Source organism: Oreochromis niloticus, linkage group LG14 (genome assembly GCF_001858045.2).
Source record: "Oreochromis niloticus isolate F11D_XX linkage group LG14, O_niloticus_UMD_NMBU, whole genome shotgun sequence".
In the NCBI taxonomy this organism is placed as follows: domain Eukaryota; kingdom Metazoa; phylum Chordata; class Actinopteri; order Cichliformes; family Cichlidae; genus Oreochromis; species Oreochromis niloticus.
This window is the reverse complement of record NC_031979.2, coordinates 1031371-1054736: the sequence shown is the minus strand read 5'-3', so window position 1 is coordinate 1054736 and position 23366 is coordinate 1031371. Positions and strand designations below refer to the sequence as shown.

The following is a 23366-nucleotide window of genomic DNA, read 5'->3' as shown; positions in this document are numbered from 1 at the left end:
ACGACTGGCACATTTAACAAAGACTCAGTCTGTGGACATTCACTGCATCCCTGCTTCTTTCATGGATTTGGTTCAATTTAAACTAGAATAATTACGATCCATCATGGAACTGGTAACCCATTGAAGAACACATAAGAGTGAAAAACAGTCATGATTTAAAGGATAACAGGGTGAGGAGGTTATGTGTGGAACAGTGATCATAGTGAATTCCTCAGATGCCGTTTGTATTCCTAGAGCCCAAATCCTGGTGTTTGGAGTCTGTGATGTGTCGTGCCCTGAAGTGATCCCACCAGTTTGGCAGAGGATGCTTTAGACCTCCTCAGGTTCACTGCTGCACGTTTCTGAGGTACTTTTCCCAATTTTGAATAGTTAAAGCTAGCTGGTGAGACGGGGATGGCCTTACCTAAAGGCACGTTTTCCTTTTCTTTTCTGCCCGTTTACTGTTGGATCCAAATCAGTCCAGTATACTGACAAGTAAGGCAGAGAGTAACTGACCCCTCTTCCCTGGATTCTGCTCGTTGTTGTGTCGAACAAACTGGACCAGAGAGCTCCTCTCACAGGCTGCGAGGGGAAACCTGTGCTTAGAGTATTTACAGTGTAAGAGAATGAATGGCTGTTCTGTAGTGAACAGCTGCCTCCTCACTGTAGTCCACTCAGGACCCGGAGCGTGTTTACCTCCGAGTCAGGTTTCATTTCATATTTCTGCAGCTCAGGACCAAAACAGCATCTCTTCACCCAGAAGAAGGAGCGCCTTGTGTCGCTGTTTGGGGAGAGGCTGGGAGGACGGGAAAGCTCAGGGGGTGAGGGTATGTGTGTGTGTGTGTGTGTGTGTGTGAGAGAGAGAGAGAGAGAGAGAGAGAGAAAATGACAGAGTGACCATGTGATTCAGGGGAGAGAGCGAGAGGGAGGGGACAAACAGGCAGACAGTGTGTGTCAGCAGAGTGTTTGCCACATGGCTTTAGCCCAGTGTGTGTAATGATAGCTACAGACAGTGTGTGTGTGTGTGTGTGTGTGTGCATCAAGGAGAGACAGTGAGTGAGAGACCCTGATGAAAGGAGAGAGAGCAGCTTCCTGTGTGGATCCCGCTCACATTCTTTGTTTGTGGCTTTTTTGTTTTTCTGGGTTTTTGTCCCCAGCAGCGACATCTTTGTTTAGACCTGTGGTTTCACTGGACCCTCCCACTGCACAGACCCACCCACATCTGCATCAGGTAAATTCAACATTAGCACTGACATTGGAGTAGAGGGAAGCAGAACATAGTGCAAATGTGGTGACTTTACGGCGTGTGCTGCTCATGTGGATATTGTGACTTCACACATGTACAGTAAGTAGGAGCTGAGGTCTTGTTAACTGGATCAAATCTGAACGAAATGGCTCTCCAGGTGTGTTTGTGATAGTCGAGCAGTCACGTCGCTGCAGTGAGAGGCGGTCCATTAGCTCTCTGTGGTTTCAGTGTTGGGTCATAATGCAGCAGAGGAATTCTTAGAGAAGGGGCTGTTCATATTTCTTGGCAACACCAGAGCGACATTTGGTAACATTTTCCAGCCGTGCTTCTCACGCTGACGTTACTATCAGTGACAAAAATAAATGATGAGGTAATATATGACATCATCTTATGAAAACACTTCTCATAAGTATCTGGCTACTCGTTTGTACTGGAAGACATCCATGTGCGATTTTATAATTCACTAACAGAGACACTGATGATGAGCCTGCTGCAGCTACACGGGTTGGTGTCTCCTCAGTTTATCGGTGATACAGACTCAACAGGCCGAGCATGGCAGTGGGATCTGTTCTCTGCAAAGCCTGAGCCAAACAAGCAGGACTGGCTGACATGTTGCACTTACACTAATCCAGATGTGAATGTGTTGTGTTCAAAGCTGCTCTGCTCCACATTCTCACTGAATCAAATGACTGTGTGCATGTGAAAGGGTGCCTTGTAGTGACACAGACGGTGCATCTTCTCATCAGCACCGTGCACTGACTGCTGAGCACCACACAGCTCACAGACATTGATGGTTTTTACTTTTCCCAGGCCACAAACACTCTGTGGTAGGGAGACTGGGGAAGTGGAGGCATGCTCTGGAAAAATGACAGTCAACAGAAGTGAGACAGAAAGGTGAACGCACATGGAGTAGATACTGAAGATGGATGAGATTAAATACCCATGGTCAACCATCCAAAGTAACGGAGAGTCCACAAGACAGGTGAAGAGGAGAGAGCGGGGTGGACGGAGGTGAAGTTCAGGGGCAGCAGATGGCAGTGAGACCTGCTGTTCGGTTTGGAGACGGTAGCACTGACAAAGACACAGAAGGCTCACATTGTTGCTGCAAGTGAGCAGAAGAGACAATACTGAAAATGAGGACATCAGAGGGACAGCTCAGGCTTTGTGTGCAGAGCAGGGATGCTGGCTATGCTGGACAAAGGATGTTGAACATGTAGCTGTCAGCCGTCAGCTTTGGGAAGAACTGTCATGTGTCTGAAACTACAGAGAGGTCCATCATCAGCTTGTCCAGCGTTTACAGCGTGGATCTGCTGGAGAAAACAGTCAGCTGTGCTGGTGTGTGGCGAGTTCAGCGACGCACATCTGGACCTGGAGAAAAGCCCTGTTTGTCTCCAGCTTTGCCTCTGAAATCTGACACACACATTTTTGCACTTTTGTAACTCGAGCACATTTTTATTTTATTGATTTATCTTTTATGAAATGAGTTGAATTCCCCTCTGTCAAAGTTGGTGCCTGTCGCGATCATATGGTCTGCTGTCCACCCTGCCTCCACCTGCTCCCCACTCTCACCACAGATCACAGGGACTCTTGCCTGACCCCCCTGCTGATCTGTCCATCATCATTGCAAATAAGAAGGAGCTCGGAGGCATCTGTTATTCCTACTGCACGACTTCACTGTGCCCTCATCCATGTCCTGCAGCAGCCTCACATCCTTCCCTGACACTCCTGACGTCCTCCTGCAGAAGCACGGTTCCTCTCTTGGTTCCTTTCACAGACACAGTGAATCTCCTTCTCACCTTCACTGTATGTCTCAAGGCTAATTTATGAGAGTAACTGTTGGATTACTACTTGCTAATGTGATAGCTAAAGGACCCCATCTGGCTAATCAGATGCCTAGATAAAAAACAAACAAACAAAAAAAACAGCACATATGCAACTTTAACTGGATGCAAATGCAGCTTTCTGTGTTTTATCCCATGCATATATATTTGCAGCTGTCTTCAGCTTCAAACAGCCACAGATACATTTGATCCTTTCATCCTGTGACTCTTGTTTGATATCTTTGCTTTTTTTGCAACATTGAATATGTTAGCTGTACTCCTCAGGATTTAGTTTCACATCAGTCACCTGCTCACATAGCCAACCAGGCGACATGTTTAGTGAAAAAGTGGACTCTATACTTTAATGCCAAAGCTAGCTAACATTAGCCAGAATAGGCTACTGATCCTACCACAGGCTAGACGTCCTGCACTGAGCTCAGGAAATGTAACTAAACTCAACATCAGGCGTCTTTTCACAGAAACATTTGGACTTGTTGCAACATTTTCACAGCAGTGTCAAGTCTATACTGTGTCCAGTCAGTTAATGTCTTAGCACAAAGTTGCAGTTGTACCTGCAGGAAGAGAAGTCAGAGGTGGGGAGGAGAACGGTGGAGCCTGGGCCTGTGAGAGGCAGCTGTCTCTGAAACACTGGCTGCTTTATGGGCCAAAGGAGAGAGAGAGACGCATACAGGCTGTGCTGTTGTCAAACCCATCAGAGCTGGAACGCAGTTTTCTGGGTGCCTGGCAGAGGAAACGGCTGTGTGCGGTTCCCACACTGCAGCAACTCTCCAGCTAGTGATAATAAATCCTTTGTTATGTGAGCTCATTCTGTGAAGAGCATAATCAGGCCAGGACAGAGGCACTCTATCCACCCCCCAAACATCCACCCAGTCCCATTCTCATACTGATTTCGCCCGTGTTGGATCTGAACACGCTCCTGGAGCTCTACTCTTGCTGAGAGCGATACTCCTGACCTTAAACGTGATCTGTGTTGGATTCATTTTCTCTGTTTTGTGGAAGGAGACGACTGTGTTGGATATTCACCGGCAGAGGACGGTAACAGCCTTATAATTCATACTAATTATTCTGTCTCATGGCAACTCAGTGCAAGACCCCATGTGAGTAGATTAATGAATGCTGGCTGTTGTGGGTTACAGATTTGGAGCAGTGATGAGAGCATCCATCACAATCAAGTTGTTAGCATCAGAACGCTCCTCAATGGGAAGCTTCTTGAGTGTAATTGACCTCAGTCTGATTTACAGAGCCTGTGTTAGCAGTTAGCATGATCTGTGTGAGTCGATTACCTGGTGGTGGTGTCCAGGTGTTTTAGACATGCTGTACAATCACAGAAACAATGCAATGCTCACACTTTTGTTTTCTGGTTTCAGGAATTTAATAACTGTTACCCTCTCACTGATGAAGCCAAAAAGTACATCAGAGGAGTCAGCAGCACTGAACAGGCCACTGGCAGTAGAGATGACGGGCAGTTTACGTCACAGGTTTCTGGAGGGGTTTGTGGTAATGACGCATCTACAGCGTAGATTTAACACAGAGGTATAACCCCCCCCCCCCCCGGGACAGTATAAAACTGACTGGGATACATCTGCTCAGATTAAACTGAAGGCCTAAAAATGACATTTAGGGGAACGCAGGCACCTCTCCGAGTAGCCTTTGGCTCTAAAACACAGCAAGTTACAACAGCTGTAAAAAAGCAAGTAACAACAAAACAAACCAGAAAGTGAAAAATGTGAAATGAAGCTGAAAACAGAAAGATCCAGGATGCCGAGCTGGCCACAAGGCTAAAGCAGCAGCCCGGGTTTCACTTAAAAAGTCCCAGCGTGACTCGAACCATGACTTCCTGTGCGACACACCTGTGCCACCAACATCAACCTCCTGATGCAGGCTCTGTGTTTACTTCTGTAAACCAGGACTGTTATCTTCAGATCAGTTAAAGTACCTTTGATCAAACTGACCGGATAAAAACCGCCCATCGTAACAGGTAATTGTACAGCGTGGTGCCGTCGGCACTGACAGGAAGTAGTGTAGGCCAGGAAGCTGCGTCTTTATTCCACAGTTAGTGGTGAGTTGAATAAAGTTCCACCATGCGTGACCATTAAGCTATGTGTGGCTGATGTATGTTGAACGTGACATGTGAAGGAAACGCAGGGGAACGATGTTTACGAGAGTCAAAAGATCTGCCATTTACAACAAATGCTTTTGAAAACCATACGTTTATTAATAATGGTTGTATGTGTAACAAAGTTTCATTCAGATTAGTCACAGCTATGACGGAGGAGGTAGGGTCCAGTTACACACACAGACACACCTACAACGCCCAGGTAAGATCCAGTTTGTAGTCGAATCGAATGAGCCTGTAAAGGTCAGCGTTTTGACCCACGACGGTGGAAACCTGCACCGGTCTTTTAATTTAACATGATGGACTGTCCGACAGACGAAATGTGCAGAGACAGAGCAGTCGGCAGAGGTTACGCCCACAGCTTGACGATCTGCTGTTTGTGCAGGCAGCCTGCGATACGACCTCTGCAAATTTCCCTTTCTTTCTTTCCTCCCTCTTGACTTCCTCCCTTCATTGTCTTTTGTCTTTTATGTGCGGTGTGCCTGCAGGCCAGCGGCTCATCCCGAAACAAAGAATAATCCCTCTCAGACTGCTCGCCTCACTTCAGCTTCCTCTCTCTTCTCTTACCTCTCGCTCTGATGCTCGCACGCTCAAATGTGAAGAGCCTCACAGATTTTGTTGGTTTCTAATAGAATTATTTGCAGCTCCTAACCAGCTGGGAGAACACACACACACAGACACACACACACACACAGAGTTTTCCCACAGGGGTTACCATGGCAACAAAGGATTTTTGGCCACTGTCTGGCACAGATGAGCTCGTGGCGCTCCTCTCTGTCACTTGGCCTATGTACAATATTTATATTGTACAGTAGATAGCACAATAATACATACAGAGAAAAACCCAACAATCATATGACCCCCTATGAGCAAGCACTTTGGCGACAGTGGGAAGGAAAAACTCCCTTTTAACAGGAAGAAACCTCCGGCAGAACCAGGCTCAGGGAGGGGCGGGGCCATCTGCTGCGACCGGTTGGGGTGAGAGAAGGAAAACAGGATAAAGACATGCTGTGGAAGAGAGACAGAGATTAATAACAGATATGATTCGATGCAGAGAGGTCTATTAACACATAGTGAGTGAGAAAGGTGACTGGAAAGGAAAAACTCAATGCATCATGGGAATCCCCGGCAGCCTACGTCTATTGCAGCATAACTAAGGGAGGATTCAGGGTCACCTGGTCCAGCCCTAACTATATGCTTTAACAAAAAGGAAAGTTTGAAGCCTAATCTTGAAAGTAGAGATAGTGTCTGTCTCCCGAATCCAAACTGGAAGCTGGTTCCACAGAAGAGGGGCCTGAAAACTGAAGGCTCTGCCTCCCATTCTACTTTTAAATACTCTAGGAACAACAAGTAGGCCTGCAGTGTGAGAGCGAAGTGCTCTAATAGGGTGATATGGTACTACAAGGTCATTAAGATAAGATGGGGCCTGATTATTTAAGACCTTGTATGTGAGGAGCAGGATTTTGAATTCAATTCTGGATTTAACAGGAAGCCAATGAAGGGAAGCCAAAACAGGAGAAATATGCTCTCTCTTTCTAGTCCCTGTCAGGACTCTTGCTGCAGCATTTTGGATCAGCTGAAGGCTTTTCAGGGAGTTTTTAGGACATCCTGATAATAAAGAATTACAGTAGTCCAGCCTGGAAGTAATAAATGCATGAACTAGTTTTTCAGCATCACTCTGAGACAGGATATTTCTAATTTTAGAGATGTTGCACAAATGGAAGAAAGCAGTCTTACATATTTGTTTAATATGTGCATTGAAGGACATGTCCTGGTCAAAAATGACTCCAAGGTTCCTCACAGCGTTACTGGAGGCCAAGGTAATGCCATCCAGAGTAAGAATCTGCTTAGATACCATATTTCTAAGATTTTCAGGGCCGAGTACAATAACCTCAGTTTGATCTGAATTAAGAAGCAGAAAGTTAGCGGCCATCCAGGTCTTTATGTCTTTAAGACATTCCTGCAGTTTAACTCATTGGTGTGTGTTACCTGGCTTCATGGATAGATAGAGCTGCGTGTCATCTGCATAGCAGTGAAAATTTATGCTATGTCTTCTAATGATGCTGCCTAAGGGAAGCATGTATAATGTAAACAGAATTGGTCCTAGCACTGAACCCTGTGGAACACCATAGTTGACCTTAGTGTGTGAAGAGGACTCTCCATTTACATGTACAAATTGGAGTCTATTAGATAGATATGATACAAACCACTGCAGTGCAGTACCTGTAATACCTACAGCATGTTCTAATCGCTCTAATAGGATATTATGGTCAACAGTATCGAACGCAGCACTGAGGTCTAGCAGGACAAGCACAGAGATGAGTCCACTGTCAGAGGCCATAAGAAGATCATTTGTAACCTTCACTAAAGCTGTTTCTGTGCTGTGATGAGCTCTGAAACCTGACTGAAACTCTTCAAATAAGCCATTCCTCTGCAGATGATCTGTTAGCTGTTTGACAACTACTCTTTCAAGGATGTTTGATATGAAAGGAAGGTTGGAGATTGGCCTATAATTAGCTAAGACTGCTGGGTCTAGAGATGCTTTTTAAGTAAAGGTTTAACTACAGCCAGCTTGAAGGCCTGTGGTACATAGCCGATTATTAGAGATAGGTTGACCATATTTAAGATCGAAGCATTAATTAATGGCAGGACTTCTTTGAGCAGTTTTGTAGGAATGGGGTCTAAAAGACACGTTGATGGTTTGGAGGAATTAATTATTGAAGTTAACTCAGAAAGATCAATTGGAGAAAAAGAGTCTAACTTAACATCGATGGTACTAAAAGTAGCTGTAGATAATATTACATCTGTGGGATGATTATTGGTAATTTTTTCTGTAATGATAAAAATTTTATTTGTGAAGAAGTTCATGAAGTCATTACTAGTTAACGTTAAAGGGATGGTTGGCTCAGTAGAGCTCTGACTGTTTGTCAGCCTGGCTACAGTGCTGAAGAGAAACCTGGGGACCTGGAGATCTCAACATGAAACTTTAATGTTTCCTGCAGAGACAGTGTGAAAGCAGTGAGGAGAATAAACAGGACGTACGCGTGCTGCTTAAACACATGCTGGTTAAAAATGTCCATATTTGCTTTTTATAGGCAGATCGAGTCCGAGCCATCGCTCTTCTCTTTTAGACATTAGCTAATGCTAGTGCGCTGTTGATATTGATATATAATCTCGGCACACAGGTGTAAAATGTAAGCTGAACATTTGTGTTAGCTGTCATACCTGCAGAGCAGCACAGCCAGCGTTTGCACGCCACAGTCTGACAGGAGGCTTTCTCTTCATGTTACAGGTGAGATTAGACATGAGAGGCTGAAGCCAAACTCCTTTAAGAACATGTTCAAATAAATGTCTTATTGCTTCATGCGGGACAGGAAGTCGTTTGTTTTAATCTAATATGTGAGGAGGGAAGAAAGCGCACAGAGAACGTGTGCATTCATTAGCACATTATTCATGTTTTCCACTGAGTGACTGAGGCGAGTACAGTTAGTGTTTCCACAGCGTCTCACAGTGAGCGGGGCTGCAGGACAGAACAATACAGACACACAGAGCTGTTTGGCCGTCCATGAGCACGTCTGCTCTTTGGATCAGTTTCCATGACTCAAAGGGATATCCCACACTGCCTCCAGACCCCCCACCCCACTCCTGCTCGCTGCCTTTCCTTTCCCTCCCCACCCTACCCCATCCTCCACCCCCTCAGTGTCACTCCCTTCTTTCATAGTTTACCACCAACAATGTTCTTCGCTCACAGTGAGCCTGGTGGAGGACTTTTAAAGACACGGACCCTGGATGGATTTGAAGCTTTGTTTTGAGTGAGCATGTGAAGAACAGCATCGAAGAGAAAAGCGAGGGAGGGACGGGTGAGTGACACTGCAAATGTATGCGCGTTGAAGTGACTGGCAGCGGGACAGACACATGGTGTGGCGTTTGTCTGGTGACAAACAGGAAGATGCTTGGACCTGCTCCTAAAGATGGTGGTGTGTCTGGGTCGACCTTCAGACATTTAGCCTTTTTGTTGTTGGGGCTGTGATGTTGGTGTCATGTAGACCTGAGCCAGTAGGAGTGCAACACCATAGTCATTTGATTACTGATGCATTACTGTGTAAGCTGCCTTTAAAGTAAAAATATTAGCTGCAGTAATATTTAGATTACATTAGTTTTTGATTACTTGATGCATATTTTTTTGTACAGTGTTAATATGCAAAGTAAGTCATCAGATACACATAGGTGACGTCAGCATAAAGTAGATAAAGTACTGGAGTAAAACAATATGACAGTGAAATGGAGCGAATGCACTCGAGCTACTGACCCTGCCTTATCCTTCATTCAGACTCTAGTGGGGTCTATAATTAATAAAATGAACATGGTGAACATGTCAGTGGTTACCTGTCCAGAGTGTTACCTGGCTCTTGCCCCAACCATCCATTGACCCCAGCCCGACTGTAGCTCCACCAACATGTCGGCTCGTTCCCTCGGATGGAGCGACAGATGCAGCAGCACTGAAGTAACAAGCAATGGGAAGATAACTAAAGTCACTATGAACCAAACGTGTGGTGCTTTAAACAAACAGCTTTAAGTCTCACAGCCACACATACGTGGCTCTGCTCCGTGTTTTGTGCTCCACTGAGCGTGTGCAACCCTCAGTGTGCGTCGTCCAGTACGCTGCAGCAGGCGGCGGTGCTCTCGCTCCTCCTCCTGAGGATTACTGCGGTTCAAAGGGCCTCTTTGTCCCCACAAGACTGGAATGCCTGTCCAGCTCCACATCTTTGGAAACACTGAGCCAAAAGTCAGCAGAGCCACTGAGCAAAGGAATACACGCTGATCTTCCCCCTGCTCCCCTCTTCTTCTCCACCTTGGACATGAGCACTCCAGGTGTTTCCTTACTTTCTGACACCTGACTCGAGAAACAGCAAGATAGAAAGGATCCTGATCACAGAGCATCTGAGTGTAAAAGATGTGTTTACTAGAAAAAATATGATCAAAACTTACAGATATTTTACTATTTAACTATACTCTACTACTGCATTAAAACCTTTGCTGCGTTTCCTTTCTGACCACTGGGCAGCAGAAGTCGGTGTTAGATATGAAGCCAGAGGAGCTTTCTCACAGATGTGTTCTGTTAATTATTAGGAGGACTCTGTGTGTGGTCCAAAAGGTTGATTCTGTCCATCTGGACGTGTTCAGTGGGACAAACATTTCATCATCATCATCAGGTGACTCCTTCAGTCTCAGCTGAATGCAGGTTTACAATCTTATAAACAGGACATTTACACAATAACTGAAACCAGCCCACTCAATGAACAATGGGCTGTGAGGTCAGCTTATGATCATTAAGATGCAAATGGTTATGACCATTGATCAATGTTACAAAAAGTCAAAATGATCCAAGACGTCACCTGGATGAGTGATGAAACATCCAGATGAACAGAATCAACCTTTTGGGATTTGCTTACCTGAGCGTGCATCAGGACATTTGAACTGGTTATGTTAGTCAACCAGTTTCTATCTGTGTGGTGATTTGGTGGGAAGAAACTTTTAGTTTTGGTTAAACCAAAACAAAGTGCTAAAAGTCACTAAAGCAAGCAGAAGAAAAGACGAGAATGGCAAAGGTAAGCTTGCCACATTGCACAGATCCAGCCCACACTCAGGAGAGACCTTCACTGTCTTTGGACGGGCCATTAATGACCGCTCCACCACAATCACCAACACACGCAGGGCCTTGGGGTGCAGGTGTGTCACCAGGGTGCAGGGGAGGCACCTGCTGCTCTCTGGCAGGTAGCTCCATGCCCTCCTGGGTTTTAAATGCGCCTTAGAACACACATGCATCAGCACTACATATGAGCAGGCGGAGGGAGGTTTGGAGTCTTCACATCCCCCCCGTTCTCTGTTGCCCGTCGGGGCGGGGGGGCTGGGAGGAGGAGTTGGCCGTCCGATTGGGGTCTGGAATGTGGGGCCTCCCTGCTGCTGCGGAGTCAGGGGCGGTCTGCTTCTCTCCACCCCAGGGAAAGGGTAACACCTCCTGGGTCTGGGTACCTAGACCTGGGGTATAGAGTACGCTTGGGGAGTGTGATTGTGTGTACAGTGTCTATTTGTGTCTGTCTCCACGTTGGGTGAGTGTTGAGTAATTGCATATGTGTGCATGGGGGCGGAATGGATGTTTGTATCTGTGTGTGCCTGTTTGTCTGTGTCTATATGTCAGGTTGGGTCTCAGACTCCGCCCCTCTGGGAACATCTCAGGCCCTCCAAAGTATGGAGGCCTATCTCCCCCCACCACTCCACCTGCAGGTGGCTGATGCCCTCGGGCGTCGGTGCGTTGGTGGTTCTTAGTGTCCGGGGCTGGGGCTCAGGTACGCACTGGCTCACTCCCGGTGGCTGCTTGTTGGGGCTCGGTCGGGCCCCTTCTGGGGGTGGGGTGCCCTCGGGCTCTCGGCCTGGGGCTCGGTCCACTCTGGCACAGCTGGCTGCCGGCAGAGCCTGCGGGCACGTCACTGCAGCCCCCTCTGGCTTCTGCTCCGCGGCTGCTGAGTGACCCCTCATCTGGGACTCTCCTCAGCTCTTTCTGGGATAGTGGCGCGGCTGCCCCTCTGTTGGTCTTCCTTGGTCTCTCGTGCTCTGAGGGCCTCTGAATGTCTGGAGCCTGGATCTCCTCCATGCCTGCTTCATGCCCTGGAGGACGGGGCAGTGGCCCCCCACACCCTCTAGCAGATCATTACATGAAGGAACCTTTTGAATTCAAGCGCGTCCATGCTCACAGGTGTACACACGGGTGCTGACAGATACAAACTACACCCTTTTTGGCTCCTACCTCAAAGCACACTGTGCGCTGTCGATCTTACGTGCTGCACAATAATGTTTAATCTTTAGTATTTACTGTTATATACACAAATTATCGCGATGATGTTGTTTATTATATTGCTCTCTTTTTTTGCTTCTTTTCTTTTCTTTTTTCTCAACAGGTGATCCAGGTGATTGATATATTTTTTGCCCCCCCACCCTTTATCACCTGTTCGTGTAGGGCTAAATTGTAGAAATCAGGAGTTCGTGGAAAAGCCCGTCTCTGTCAGTTACCAGCTTTTTATGTTGAGTGAAGCAGTCATGCATGGCTACTCTCTGCTGGTAATTCAAACAGCTTCCATAGCTGAGGATTTCTCATTGTCTTATATGCTGAAATGGAAGCTTTTTCTTGCTGTGGAATTAAAGGAACATGCCCGTGGGAAGCCTAAAGAAGAGTGTACCTAAAGAAACGGCACCTCAGTAATTTGTTATTCCAATACTGTGACTGTGAGGACCACAGATTAGGAGCTATTTTTGTACTCCTTCAGCCAATCATCTTGTTGCCCTAAATGGAAGACAGTCTTTCTCTCCTCGTTTCGGTTGTTTCACTGAAACTTTCAGCTCTCTGAACCTTTTGAGGATCCAGCGCAGTTTTCCTGTACAACTCATGAGCAGCAGCGGAGCAAGTGGAAAATCTGAGCCGACAAACTCAGTGGGACAACGGCAATGATTCAAAAACTTACTGCAGCAAACACAAGGGCGCTTTTCAAAGAAGTAAAAAATGTGTTATTTTGCAGTTGTTTCCACTCGTATGTTGGAGTAAAGCAGCAGCCAGAGACACTGAGTCATCTGTGGCTGTGGGTCCAGCTCTGCGGCTTAGTCAGAGCTGCCTTTTAGCAGCGCTGGATCACAGTGGTTTGGATAACGACAACAAGTATTCTTTCACGGATGCCCTGAGGTATCATCGCTGCTGTCACTGGAGACGTGAACGTGATAATGACAGGCCTCTGATCCTCACAGCTGCTGAGCTGCAGTTTCACACTTTGATGACAAACACAGCTTTTTCGTGTCTGCTGTTTGTTCTGTGTAACCAGCAATCATCTGCTGTCACCTGAACATCAGGCTGTGCCTGTGCAACACCGTCAGCTGGTACAATGGTGTTGGTGCCAAAGGGCACGCTGGTAGACGCATGATGACATAAAGACCCTGTTTGTGCATCCAGATGTCTCGTGCTTTTTTTAATGGACACGATCCCCAAGCTCGGACTCTTCAGCTTCACTGTTGACATCAAACCGCTCAGAAACAGGTGAACAGCCTCATGTTGTGGATCCTTCGTGTTCCTGTGACTGAAGTTTGGTTTTAGGCTGAGAACAACTTAACCCTGATTCCACATCTCCATCGTTTTTCTCTTAGCCTAGCCATAGCTAGCTATAGCATGAACACGTGTGCGTCATGGGCGGAGCATAGATGTTCCAAACATTCAGTTTTCCATCGTAATTTTTGTCCAAAGTTTTAGTAGCAAGTTTATTTTTGTTCAGTAACTCACATTTGTAACCAGTTAGCTAACTTCCTGCTAACTTTGTTCAAGCTAGTTAATCCTGTTTTTTGCTCGTCCCACTTTGCCGTAACACCCGCGACAGCAGCCATAGCGTCACTTTTACTGCTTTGTTTTCTTTGGGAATTAAGGAGCGTTTAGAGCCACCGCACTACGTCACACTTAAGCCGTCATTCTTTCACTTTCCCCTCATCTTCTACCACTTTGTTGTGTTTGTGTCTGCGTGTGTGTGTGTTCGTACCGCTCAGTGGCTGCGCGACACACACGACAGCTGGTGTGTTTAGCTGCCTGCTGATGATGGCGTCCCTTCAGCAAGCAGCGTTTCATGCCAGAATAATACATCTGTGTTTACGCACGCTATCAGACTACAGGGCTACAGCGGGATCTCAGTGTGCATAGATTTACATTTTAATATGTGTGGCGCTTGGCTTGGTTTTATCTGTGGAACAATAACATTTAGACCAAAAATGGGACATGCCAATGGCCAAATGATAAATATGAATGATCTTTATTCTGCAAAAAAGATGTTTTCAGCCCTGGAGCGTTGTTGTTTTCGAGACAACACTGGGCTGTAAAGCCGGTTTCTCACACATTTGGTTTCCAAACCAAATCTTATTTTAAAAAACAAACAAAAGAAATCTGCTGCTGTACCGGTGAAAGGACACCGAGGAGCTTGTCTAAGCAGATTATGCTTTTCTTAGGATAACTGAGCCTCATGTTTACAATAAAAACACTGAAAAAGCAATGGCTCTGTTTCCACAAACTAAAGTGCATTTGCTGTGGCCTCTTGGAACAACCTGTGAGAGAATTTATTTTCTAAATTATTTTCAGATATAAAAAACAGTCATCAGTTTAAATATATTTATGGCACTTGGGGGCAGAGCTAAGCCAACAGTGACTGTTTCAGACTCAAAGATGTGATTTCTGTGGTTACATTATCAACCAAAGTGAAAAATAAAGACAGAAGACGTATCTGCCACAGGTCGGGCAGAAACTGTGCTCATAAACAAAGCAAGTTTTATTCACGTTGCATGTAGTCACAAATTATGTCATCTAACTGTAGAGAAACAGCTGACTATAATTTTACCTGAGGCTATGCTGATTATAAATGAGCTAACATACCCATACCCAACAGTTTAGATAGCTCAGTGAGGCTGTTGGTCCACTACTTTAAGAAGTACCTTGAAGGCCTCGGTTCAACTTTCATGTTGGAAATTTTTTCAGGTCTACAGAAGTTGCCAGCGGAGATTCTCAACGTCAAAATATTGGTCGAGTAACATTAAGACAAACACTATAATATAATAATCTAGCTCTCACATAGTAGGAGGAGTATAAAGGACCCAGATGCAAGACATTACAAAAGAAGGCTAGCTTTAACAGCTGATTAAAAACCCAAGAAAAAGTCCAACGAGGAAAAAAATGCACAAGGAGAAAGGGATAAAAACAGCTGATCACAGGGTAAGAAAGGCAGCTCATAGAGGAACAGAACCAGGACAGGACTATTCATACACAATCGGAGGGGAAGGAGACACAAGTGAAAGGAGTTAAAATGCCAAAGGACAATCAGAGGATGACAGAGACGGAGTAAAACTAACACTCAGAAGAAAACTAAGCAAACACCAACACCAGTCATATGATAACAGGAAGAAGAGAGAGAACTCAAACTGCTGCCAATAAAAAGGATCCAAAAATAAGAGAATAATAAAGAAATGAAAACGAGGAAAAAACAGAACAACACTTTGTGAATTTTCATTTGTGTAAATGAACCAAGAATCCAGAAACAAGTAAACAACCTCTAAACTCAGAAACTCTGCACCCACAGGGGTGTAATCTGTACTTTGGTTTACAGACGTGTACAGCAGACAGTCGTAATTCCAGTGTGAGCATAAGAGGAAAAACAAAAGCATCGTTATCACGTGGAGGCAGTTTGATCCCTGTTACCCCTGCAGCGGCTCTTCCAAACAGCTCCAACCAAATTATAACAAACGTTCATATTTGAGGTCAGACTGGTCCCACAGCAGAGGCTAACCCTGACCTTGGCCTGTGCCACCAACAGGAAGTGGACCTTGGCTTGTCTCGCTGTACAGGAAGTCTACATATAGTGACACTCAGACAGCAGAACGAAGCGTCTCTGTGTATTTTTGTCTTCCTTTATCTTCCACACACTTCCTGCTGCTGATGTCTTTAAACTCCTTCGTCATGCCCTTCATCACAAACACTGTTTTACTTGTTCAGAAGTAAAGCTTGGACAGTCGTGGAGATCATTTTAATGCAGTGCAGCTCTTTTTGTTGGCCTGTTTGAATAAACCACCAAAATTCATTACCTTTTTTGTCAGCATCACCAAAAGTGTCGTGTTTTTAAGGGACGTAAATTGAGCTGGTGTTTCAGCCTTTGTGTTGTTTGGTGGCTCCATAAGCCGTCAGAGCGCCGTGAAGCTCTTTTGTAGCGGTCGTTTCTTCGAGTCCTAAGACACCACAACTAAGAACGCCTCTAACCATAGTTATTCAGGATCGCCTTGTAAAACTTGTAAATGCTATGTTTAGGTCTGGGTTTGGATGCCAACACCAGAGTGGGAGCAGTGGTGGCTGTGCAGGCTGGTCTATGTTATGAAGTAAAACTTATTATGTCTACAGACCTCTTCATAACATGTAGCGGTGTACCGACACATCATTGGCTGGACGTCTGCTCTGTTGTGCTGTCCTGCTCTTCTGTCTTTATTAGCACTTTTATCAGCAGTTAGCAAAGCTGCTTGGCCTGTTAGCATAAATGGACAATTGTTGAGACCTCTCTGCATCGAATCATATCTGTTATTAATCTCTGTCTCTCTTCCACAGCATGTCTTTATCCTGTTTTCCTTCTTCACCCCAACCAATCACAGCAGATGGCCCCGCCCCTCCCTGAGCCTGGTTCTGCCGGAGGTTTCTTCCTGTTAAAAGGGAGTTTTTCCTTCCCACTGTCGCCAAAGTGCTTGCTCATAGGGGGTCATATGATTGTTGGGCTTTTCTCTGTATTTATTATTGTGCTATCTACTGTACAATATAAAGCGCCTTGAGGCGACTTTTGTTGTGATTTGGCGCTATATAAATAAAATTGAATTGAATTGAATTGAATTGAATTGAGTCAAACAGAGCAGCTAACGTTCAAGTGGACTCTTTATTAAGTTTTTGTAGATGATGTCACATTACACCTGGTTACATAATGTGTCCACAAAGGCAGACTGTCATTGTTGTTGTGATGCTAATGGTCAGTGGATGCAGGTCAGTTATGTAAGAGGGTCCGGTGGAGTCAGCGTCAACCTTTTAGGGAGTTTTCCTCTTGATTTGCAGATTGTTATACAGCATTTATGCTCACGTTGGATCCGCCCTTCGTTTCTCTCTAAAAACAGAATGTGTCATTTGGCTTGGGCTCCATCCAGCAGAGTAAACACCACAGCATGCAAACAGCCTGAAGAGGCATGAGTGATCTTCGAGCATCCGTTTCCTGAGGACGGACGATTTCGTGTGACTGCTAAAAACAACTCTACATTTTGCAACATGACTTTTTGCAGGTTTAATGAGACCATGCTGAACCACTGCACTGGGTATTGTTTCATATTGTTTCTCAGATATATGACATATAGTGCAAAGAAAAATGATGAAGAGAGCGTCTAGTGAAGGAAGATGGAGAGACAGAGAAGACATGGAAGGATGGATATCCCTGCAGGGGGAGGATTATCCAACTGACTCCATTATCAGAGCCCAGAAGACAGAAGCAGAGCTGCGCTGTGGCAGCTGGCTGAACAAGATAGAGGCATGAGAGAAGTGACTTCCTGCTATCGCTTCCTCTCCTTCCTCACGTTGCTCCTCATCTGCCCTCATTCGTTCATCTCATGCAGAGTCCATCAGGGCCCCGATGGGCTCCATTCTCTGGGTGTTTGAGCCTACAGCTCTGGGAAACCAGAATCATGTGTGCTATGATGTTCACACAGCATTTACACTGGTCACCACCCTCAGCATGTAACAGTGTCAGCTTTTTATACAAGTGGAATATTCATTATGAGCTCAAACACCCACTCACATCCTGGGCTGTCTGACCTAAGTAAGTCACCTGAAACCTTGGCTGATTGTGACCCACACCTTATTTCACACCTTGGCTCCTGTGATTAGACAGAGGATCAACAGGGGGTCCATGACCCTCCTGGGGACACTCCCATTGGGCTTAAATCTGGGACTCTCCACCAATGAACTGAAGAAGCGTCTCAATGAAACATCTCCAACAAACTTAAAGAAGTCCAGATGCTTTTCTTTCCAAGCTCCTTAGAATCATCATTATTTAGTCTGGAACTGTTGTACAGCAGGCTGTTTGTCACTGAGAGGCCAGACATAAATCAATGAAACAGTATTATATGCAGTGATTGTTGTGTTCTGTGTGATAATGGGGTCAACTGGTTATTAGTTCTTTGTTATCTTTAGTTGCCATTGCAAATGAGGACTGTGATATAACAGTAATCACTGTTTTCCAGGAGCTTTCTCAAAGAGAGGTTGTTCCTCTTTGTAATTTGCATAGTGCTCAAAGGTGACTATTGCTGTGATCTGGCACTATATAAATGAGCCAGTGTTACAGTATATCATAAGATGCTTATGTGCTAATGTTGTAGGTCCAGTCCAGCCCACACTGGGACCTGTTAGTCTAACATTAGCAGGAGCAGAGGTAAATAATTTACTTGTTTATCAGTGTTTCAATGCAAAAATAAGCTGTTTGTCATGGTTGTAGGACTGGTGACACAACAGTATGCTGAGTAAATAACTGAGTATTATTATGTGTTGGTAAAGTTCACAATCAAAAGTACCTGACATTATCTCTGAGTGGAGGCAGCAGTGGTATGTAGCTGTGTGCAGCATGCACAAAGATGTTTTGGTCATCAGATGTTGGAGAAGTCTTTTGTAGGTAAGAGAACAAAAAGTCAGTTTTGATCTCAGATTATGAAAAGAGTTTGGTTTAGTCGAGCGTTATGGAGCAGAGCTGCTTCAGGAGTAAGGACTGGATGGTCTTTACTGTGATGTTGGATACTTTGTCATTATTAGCACAGACTCTAATCCGTTGGCCTTCCATAAAGCGACCAGGTGTGTTTGTGAGGATGTTTGTGGCACACCTGCACTCCTTCCCCTCCATTCATTTATGTGCTGTTGCTGTTTCCAGCATTTCAACATACCTCTGCTGTGATCATAATTCCCTTCAGCACAGTGTCTTGCCTGTGGCTACAGACTGCATCTATTCTCAAGCCAATGCATTCAAACACATGATCCAACCCGCTGTGTGTAGCACAAGCTGTCAGTGTAGTTAGAATAAAATGCAGGTGTCAGTCTCTGCACCCTCTGGGTTTAAATCTGAAAACAGTGACTGTGTCTTTAAGTCAATGACAGAGCGTTATTCTTGTATGTATACTGACTGTAGCATGTGCAATTCAACAGAGTGTGTCAGCAACTGCTTTAAAAACAGCTTCCTCCCACTGTTAGCATGACATCAGACAGAAGTGTTCATTTTATACTCAGTTTCCTCTGTAGTCAGACATCATGTCTGTTTCCATTGCAGGTTTTTTCCCCTGATGAGTGAATTTATAGGAATCAGGTCGTACACTGATGTGGCAGAACTGATTAGCTAACCATTAGTCCTGCTGTGGTCAGAAGATTGAGTGGTGAGAACATTTTATGTCATTTGCTAGCTCGCTACCTCCATATCAACTACTTGGCATTCCTTCACATTAGTTTTAATAAAGTTACCCTTGAAGTACAGATGTAGCTTAAACACCTGTAAGAAGGTCCTACAGACGGGTTAGTGGACTTTACTCCTAACTGCTGCTGTCTGCTACAAACAGCAGGTAATCACATTGTTAAAGAAACAACATTGTAACATACAGTACCCAGGGCGTGACCTAACCAATTAACCAATACCTACTTATGATATGTCAGCTGACCTATCTGTGAAGTTTTGACTGGTTAATTTGAATTTTTTTCTGTTTCCTGTCTTGTATTTAAGCTATTTTTTTACAATGTTCTACTATGACCCTGATGAAGGCCACAAGCCGAAACGCGTTGGTCAATTATTAAAGCTGTTCATCGTTTCTCAAGTGTTGCTGGAGCTCCTGCTTTTTTAATTCTTTCATCTTCTCCATGCACCTTGGAAGCAGGTGAAGTTGTGCCAGGATTTTTTGCTGTAACGTACAGTACCCAAACAGAGGGCTCGAGGTGTCCTCACAGATACTTTATTTAGGCTTTCAATTATGACAGCATTTATTTCTATATAATATATAACAGATCATTTAATCCAGATATGTATGTATCACAAATCTGAGCCTAATGAGTTCACAGCATGACAGAGATGGAAGAATAAAAACGTGTTTGCATCGTTCTCCCACTTTTAGCCTTCAGCTTGTTGTTGTTGCTTTGATAACCTTTATTAGCTTTAGCATTAAAATAGCTAATGCTAATGTGAAACCAACAAATCAACTACTGACAGAAAGCAACAATTTTTTTGTATCATTTCCCATTTTGTTGCAATTTTGTGCAAAATGGACATAATAAATACTAATGTCTTTCAAGAGCTCGTCAACACAATAAACTGAAACAGTACAATTAATGAAATGTATCTTTTAAGTGGAGAGATCGAGTGTTGTATTGCATGTACAGAAGCAGAGAGAGAAAAATCTGTCAGAGACGTCTGATCTATGGCTCATAACGACAGGGAAATTCTTTTTCTTAATAAAATGTACACCGGTCTGTTCATAGAGTAATATCTGCCCGTGATGTCAGGCAGAGCGCTGGATGGACGCTGTCCTTTGGTGAGCATGAAGCCACCCTTGCTTTTGTCAGTCTTCACATTCCTGATTATCTCTGCATTCTCAGAGAAGGCCCAGACTGTTTAAATCATCCGTTTGTTGGAGAGGAGCCCGGACTGCTGTTGAGTTAGCTACTAGCCACACTGTGCTGAGTGAAACTGGTAAACCTTCTGGCCATATTATTAGCACCACCATTCTCAGCTAGATTGTCCTCTCTGGGGTACAACTACCAAAGTCTTTCACCGCCAAACTCTGCAGTGTGAAAATAGCTCGTCTCCAGCTGTGCTGTATTTTACCTTCTTTTTTCTCATCTATTATATATCAGCATGTCATCTACCTATTTCATACTTTTACCCTCCATCTACTTGGCATGCTGTGAAGACTCCGTCCCTGCGCTGACATTTTTGTATTCCAACTAAATGGGGAGCGTCCCTCCCCCACTTTTTACAACCTCATCAAAAAGCAGATTCCCTCATGTGTGAGAGCCATGTCTGCTCATCAGAAAACAATGTCAGCCTTTCTGTCCTGGCATGAGAGGAAGAGTGAGGGATGGAGAGTTCTTTGTGTTTCCACTCAGAGTTTGAGAGAAAGAAAAGCTGCTGTTGTGTCCCCCCACAGCCCACAGAGAAATGGCCTTTGATGTGGAGGGAGCTAACACTATGCTCCACAGTGGCATTCAGATGGAGAGCAGAAAATGTAACAACGAAACAGGAATTCTTATCTCAATCTAAGTAAATGACGATACGTTGTTGTACTTTTCCACATTTTCTGTGGTATTTGAAGACTCAGCACGCAGTGTTGTGATTGGCTGAGCTCGATAACAGCATGACTGTGTTATTGTGTATTTGTCAGAGTAACATCCACATAAATGCCAGCACTCAGTAGAATATTAACTTAACGAGATGATCAGTGTTCACTCTTCATCGCCGATGAGGTTTCATCTGTCGGTCGTTGTGATCTCTGTGTGGTCCTTATCAGAGCGTCCCTGTTAAATCACTGCTGTGAGCGGGATGTGCTTAGAGGCAACAGCTTGTTCAGTTAGACTCAAAGACACATAAAAGGGAATCTGGGGGGTCGTGAGACGTTAAACAAAGTGAGGATAAAGCGCAAAAGCACATTTCTGCACTTTCATATGACTTCTTTGTGATCTTCTCTTTGCTTTTTCTTTGCCTGTTTAAAAGAAACAGCATATTAATGATGTGAGTTCAAAGTGTTAAATTGAGACAGTCACTAGGAGTCGTCTTCCTATAGTGCCAAATGTATTAATCCACAGCTGAAAATAGTCCCCAACAACCACATCACTTCTTCATATTAGAGTAACTGTGCTCGAAACTTTTGACTATTTTGTAGTCGACGACACTCTTTTTGTGTTTTATCCATCAACTGTATGAAAGTAAATACTTTCAGTAACAGAGTTAGCGCAGTAGTTGTACCAATACTGAAAAAACATCACCGGTTACCGCTACACGGCCTGACAATTTTTCTAATGCTCTAATGACAGGGAGGAATGTCAGTGCATGATATGCTACACATAAGCTCGTGGATGATGTCCACAAAACCACAGACTGCAACTTAAGAAAACACCAGCAATAAGAAAAACGCTGCAAAAGCACACAAAACACAACGGAAATGGGGAAAACGAAAACGGAAATAGAAAAAAAAAACAGATTTCCAAAAGCACAAGGGGAAGTGTTTCTGGGGAGACAATAACCCGTCGGACCAGTTGCAGGAACCAAAAGATGCTAAGAATTGCGCTGGGAGACACTTAATAGAAGTGGAGGATCTGTCGGTTTTGTGAGAGAAGAAAAGATGAGGTAAGGGTGTTAGCCTAACTATTAGCCTAAAAATCCATCGTCAGTATTATATGAATCATGAGATTAACACACTCAGCTAGCATGTTTTGGTTCCTGCAACTGGTCCATCGGGTTATTGTTTCCCCAGAAACACTTCCCTTGTGCTTTTGGAAATCTGTTTTTTCCTATTTCTGTTTTCATTTTTACAGGGTAACTAATGAGAAAGTAATATGTTACATTACAGTGTAACTATGGAGAAGGTAATATGTTACATTACATTAATAAAGTCTAATACTTTTGTGTTGCCAAACAGAAAAACCTTTTCACTGTGCTCATGCATGCATGCTGCTCAGCGGTGTGTTCTGCACATTTACCACTGACTGCGTTCACTTTACCTGCACAGTCAGTTGTATTGGCAGCACTTCGTCCTCCACATAACCAGCAGCACGTTCGATATTCTTCCTCACAGCTTTAGCTCAAAAACTGCTGGCTGCAGCTCCTCCTCAGCAGGCCCTGACACCAGTGCTGTGGACGTGGTTGGCCGTAGTCTCATTAGCAGCTTATGCGTGTGGACAGAATAATGCACCTATACTTCTGTGATGTAGAAGCCATCAGTGTGCTTTTTCCCGGTGACGGCCGGACTGCGTGTCCGTATTCTGCTCTTCATGCTCGGTTCTATTCGTGCTTCTTCAGTCGGGGATTACGGTGTATTTGCATAATTACAGACATCCCCACTTTTTATGATTCAACAACTTCAAAACATTTTTCTTCACTCTCTGCCTTTTTCTTCCGTTCTTTTGATCATTGCTCTCTCGCACACACACACACACACACACACGCACACACACACACACACTCGTCTACCTGCTATCTTTAACTTTGCTGCTGCCAGTCAGGAATGTATGTCTTACTTTAGTGGAGCAAGCAGCAACAGGTCTGACCTTCTGAATGGGAGTTTACATGAAGGGAAGCTTGAAACAAAAGACCACGATCAGGACAAAAAGACAGTCTGAAGAAGCTAAAGTCACCGAGCAGTGCCACAGGCGCCCCGCTCACAGTCGAGTCCCTGCTGGGTTTGCTGGGTCGGTCAGTCTGGAGCAACGTGGTGCCGTGGAGGCGATGCACTTGCTGGACAACTGGAGAAAGGTAGTGATTATATTGACTGACAGGTGAACACTTAAAACACTGCTTGGTTTCTCTCACGGAACAAGAAAAAGAGGAAAAAAGTGTTTCTTCAGGCTCAAAAA

The 23366-nt window shown here is 44.6% G+C and overlaps 1 protein-coding gene across 14 annotated transcripts in view; it reads left to right on the top strand.

The window, feature by feature from the left end:
- Window positions 1-23366, top strand: part of phldb1b (pleckstrin homology-like domain, family B, member 1b) — a 129892-nt gene that overhangs the window by 16097 nt on the left and 90429 nt on the right. For 7 of the 14 annotated variants that reach the window (XM_019367578.2, XM_025898327.1, XM_013265626.3 and 4 more), the window contains exon 1: window positions 23065-23265. The exons of 1 other annotated variant lie outside the window; for it this stretch is intronic. In XM_019367578.2, the coding sequence (XP_019223123.1) occupies window positions 23068-23265 (198 nt within the window). In that variant the 5' untranslated portion in view covers window positions 23065-23067. Of the gene's footprint in view, window positions 1-1006; window positions 1211-1305; window positions 1325-3888; window positions 4102-8918; window positions 9043-23061; window positions 23266-23366 lie in introns of those variants that run through there. 6 more of the 14 variants (XM_025898330.1, XM_025898328.1, XM_025898325.1 and 3 more) reach the window with 5 other exon arrangements.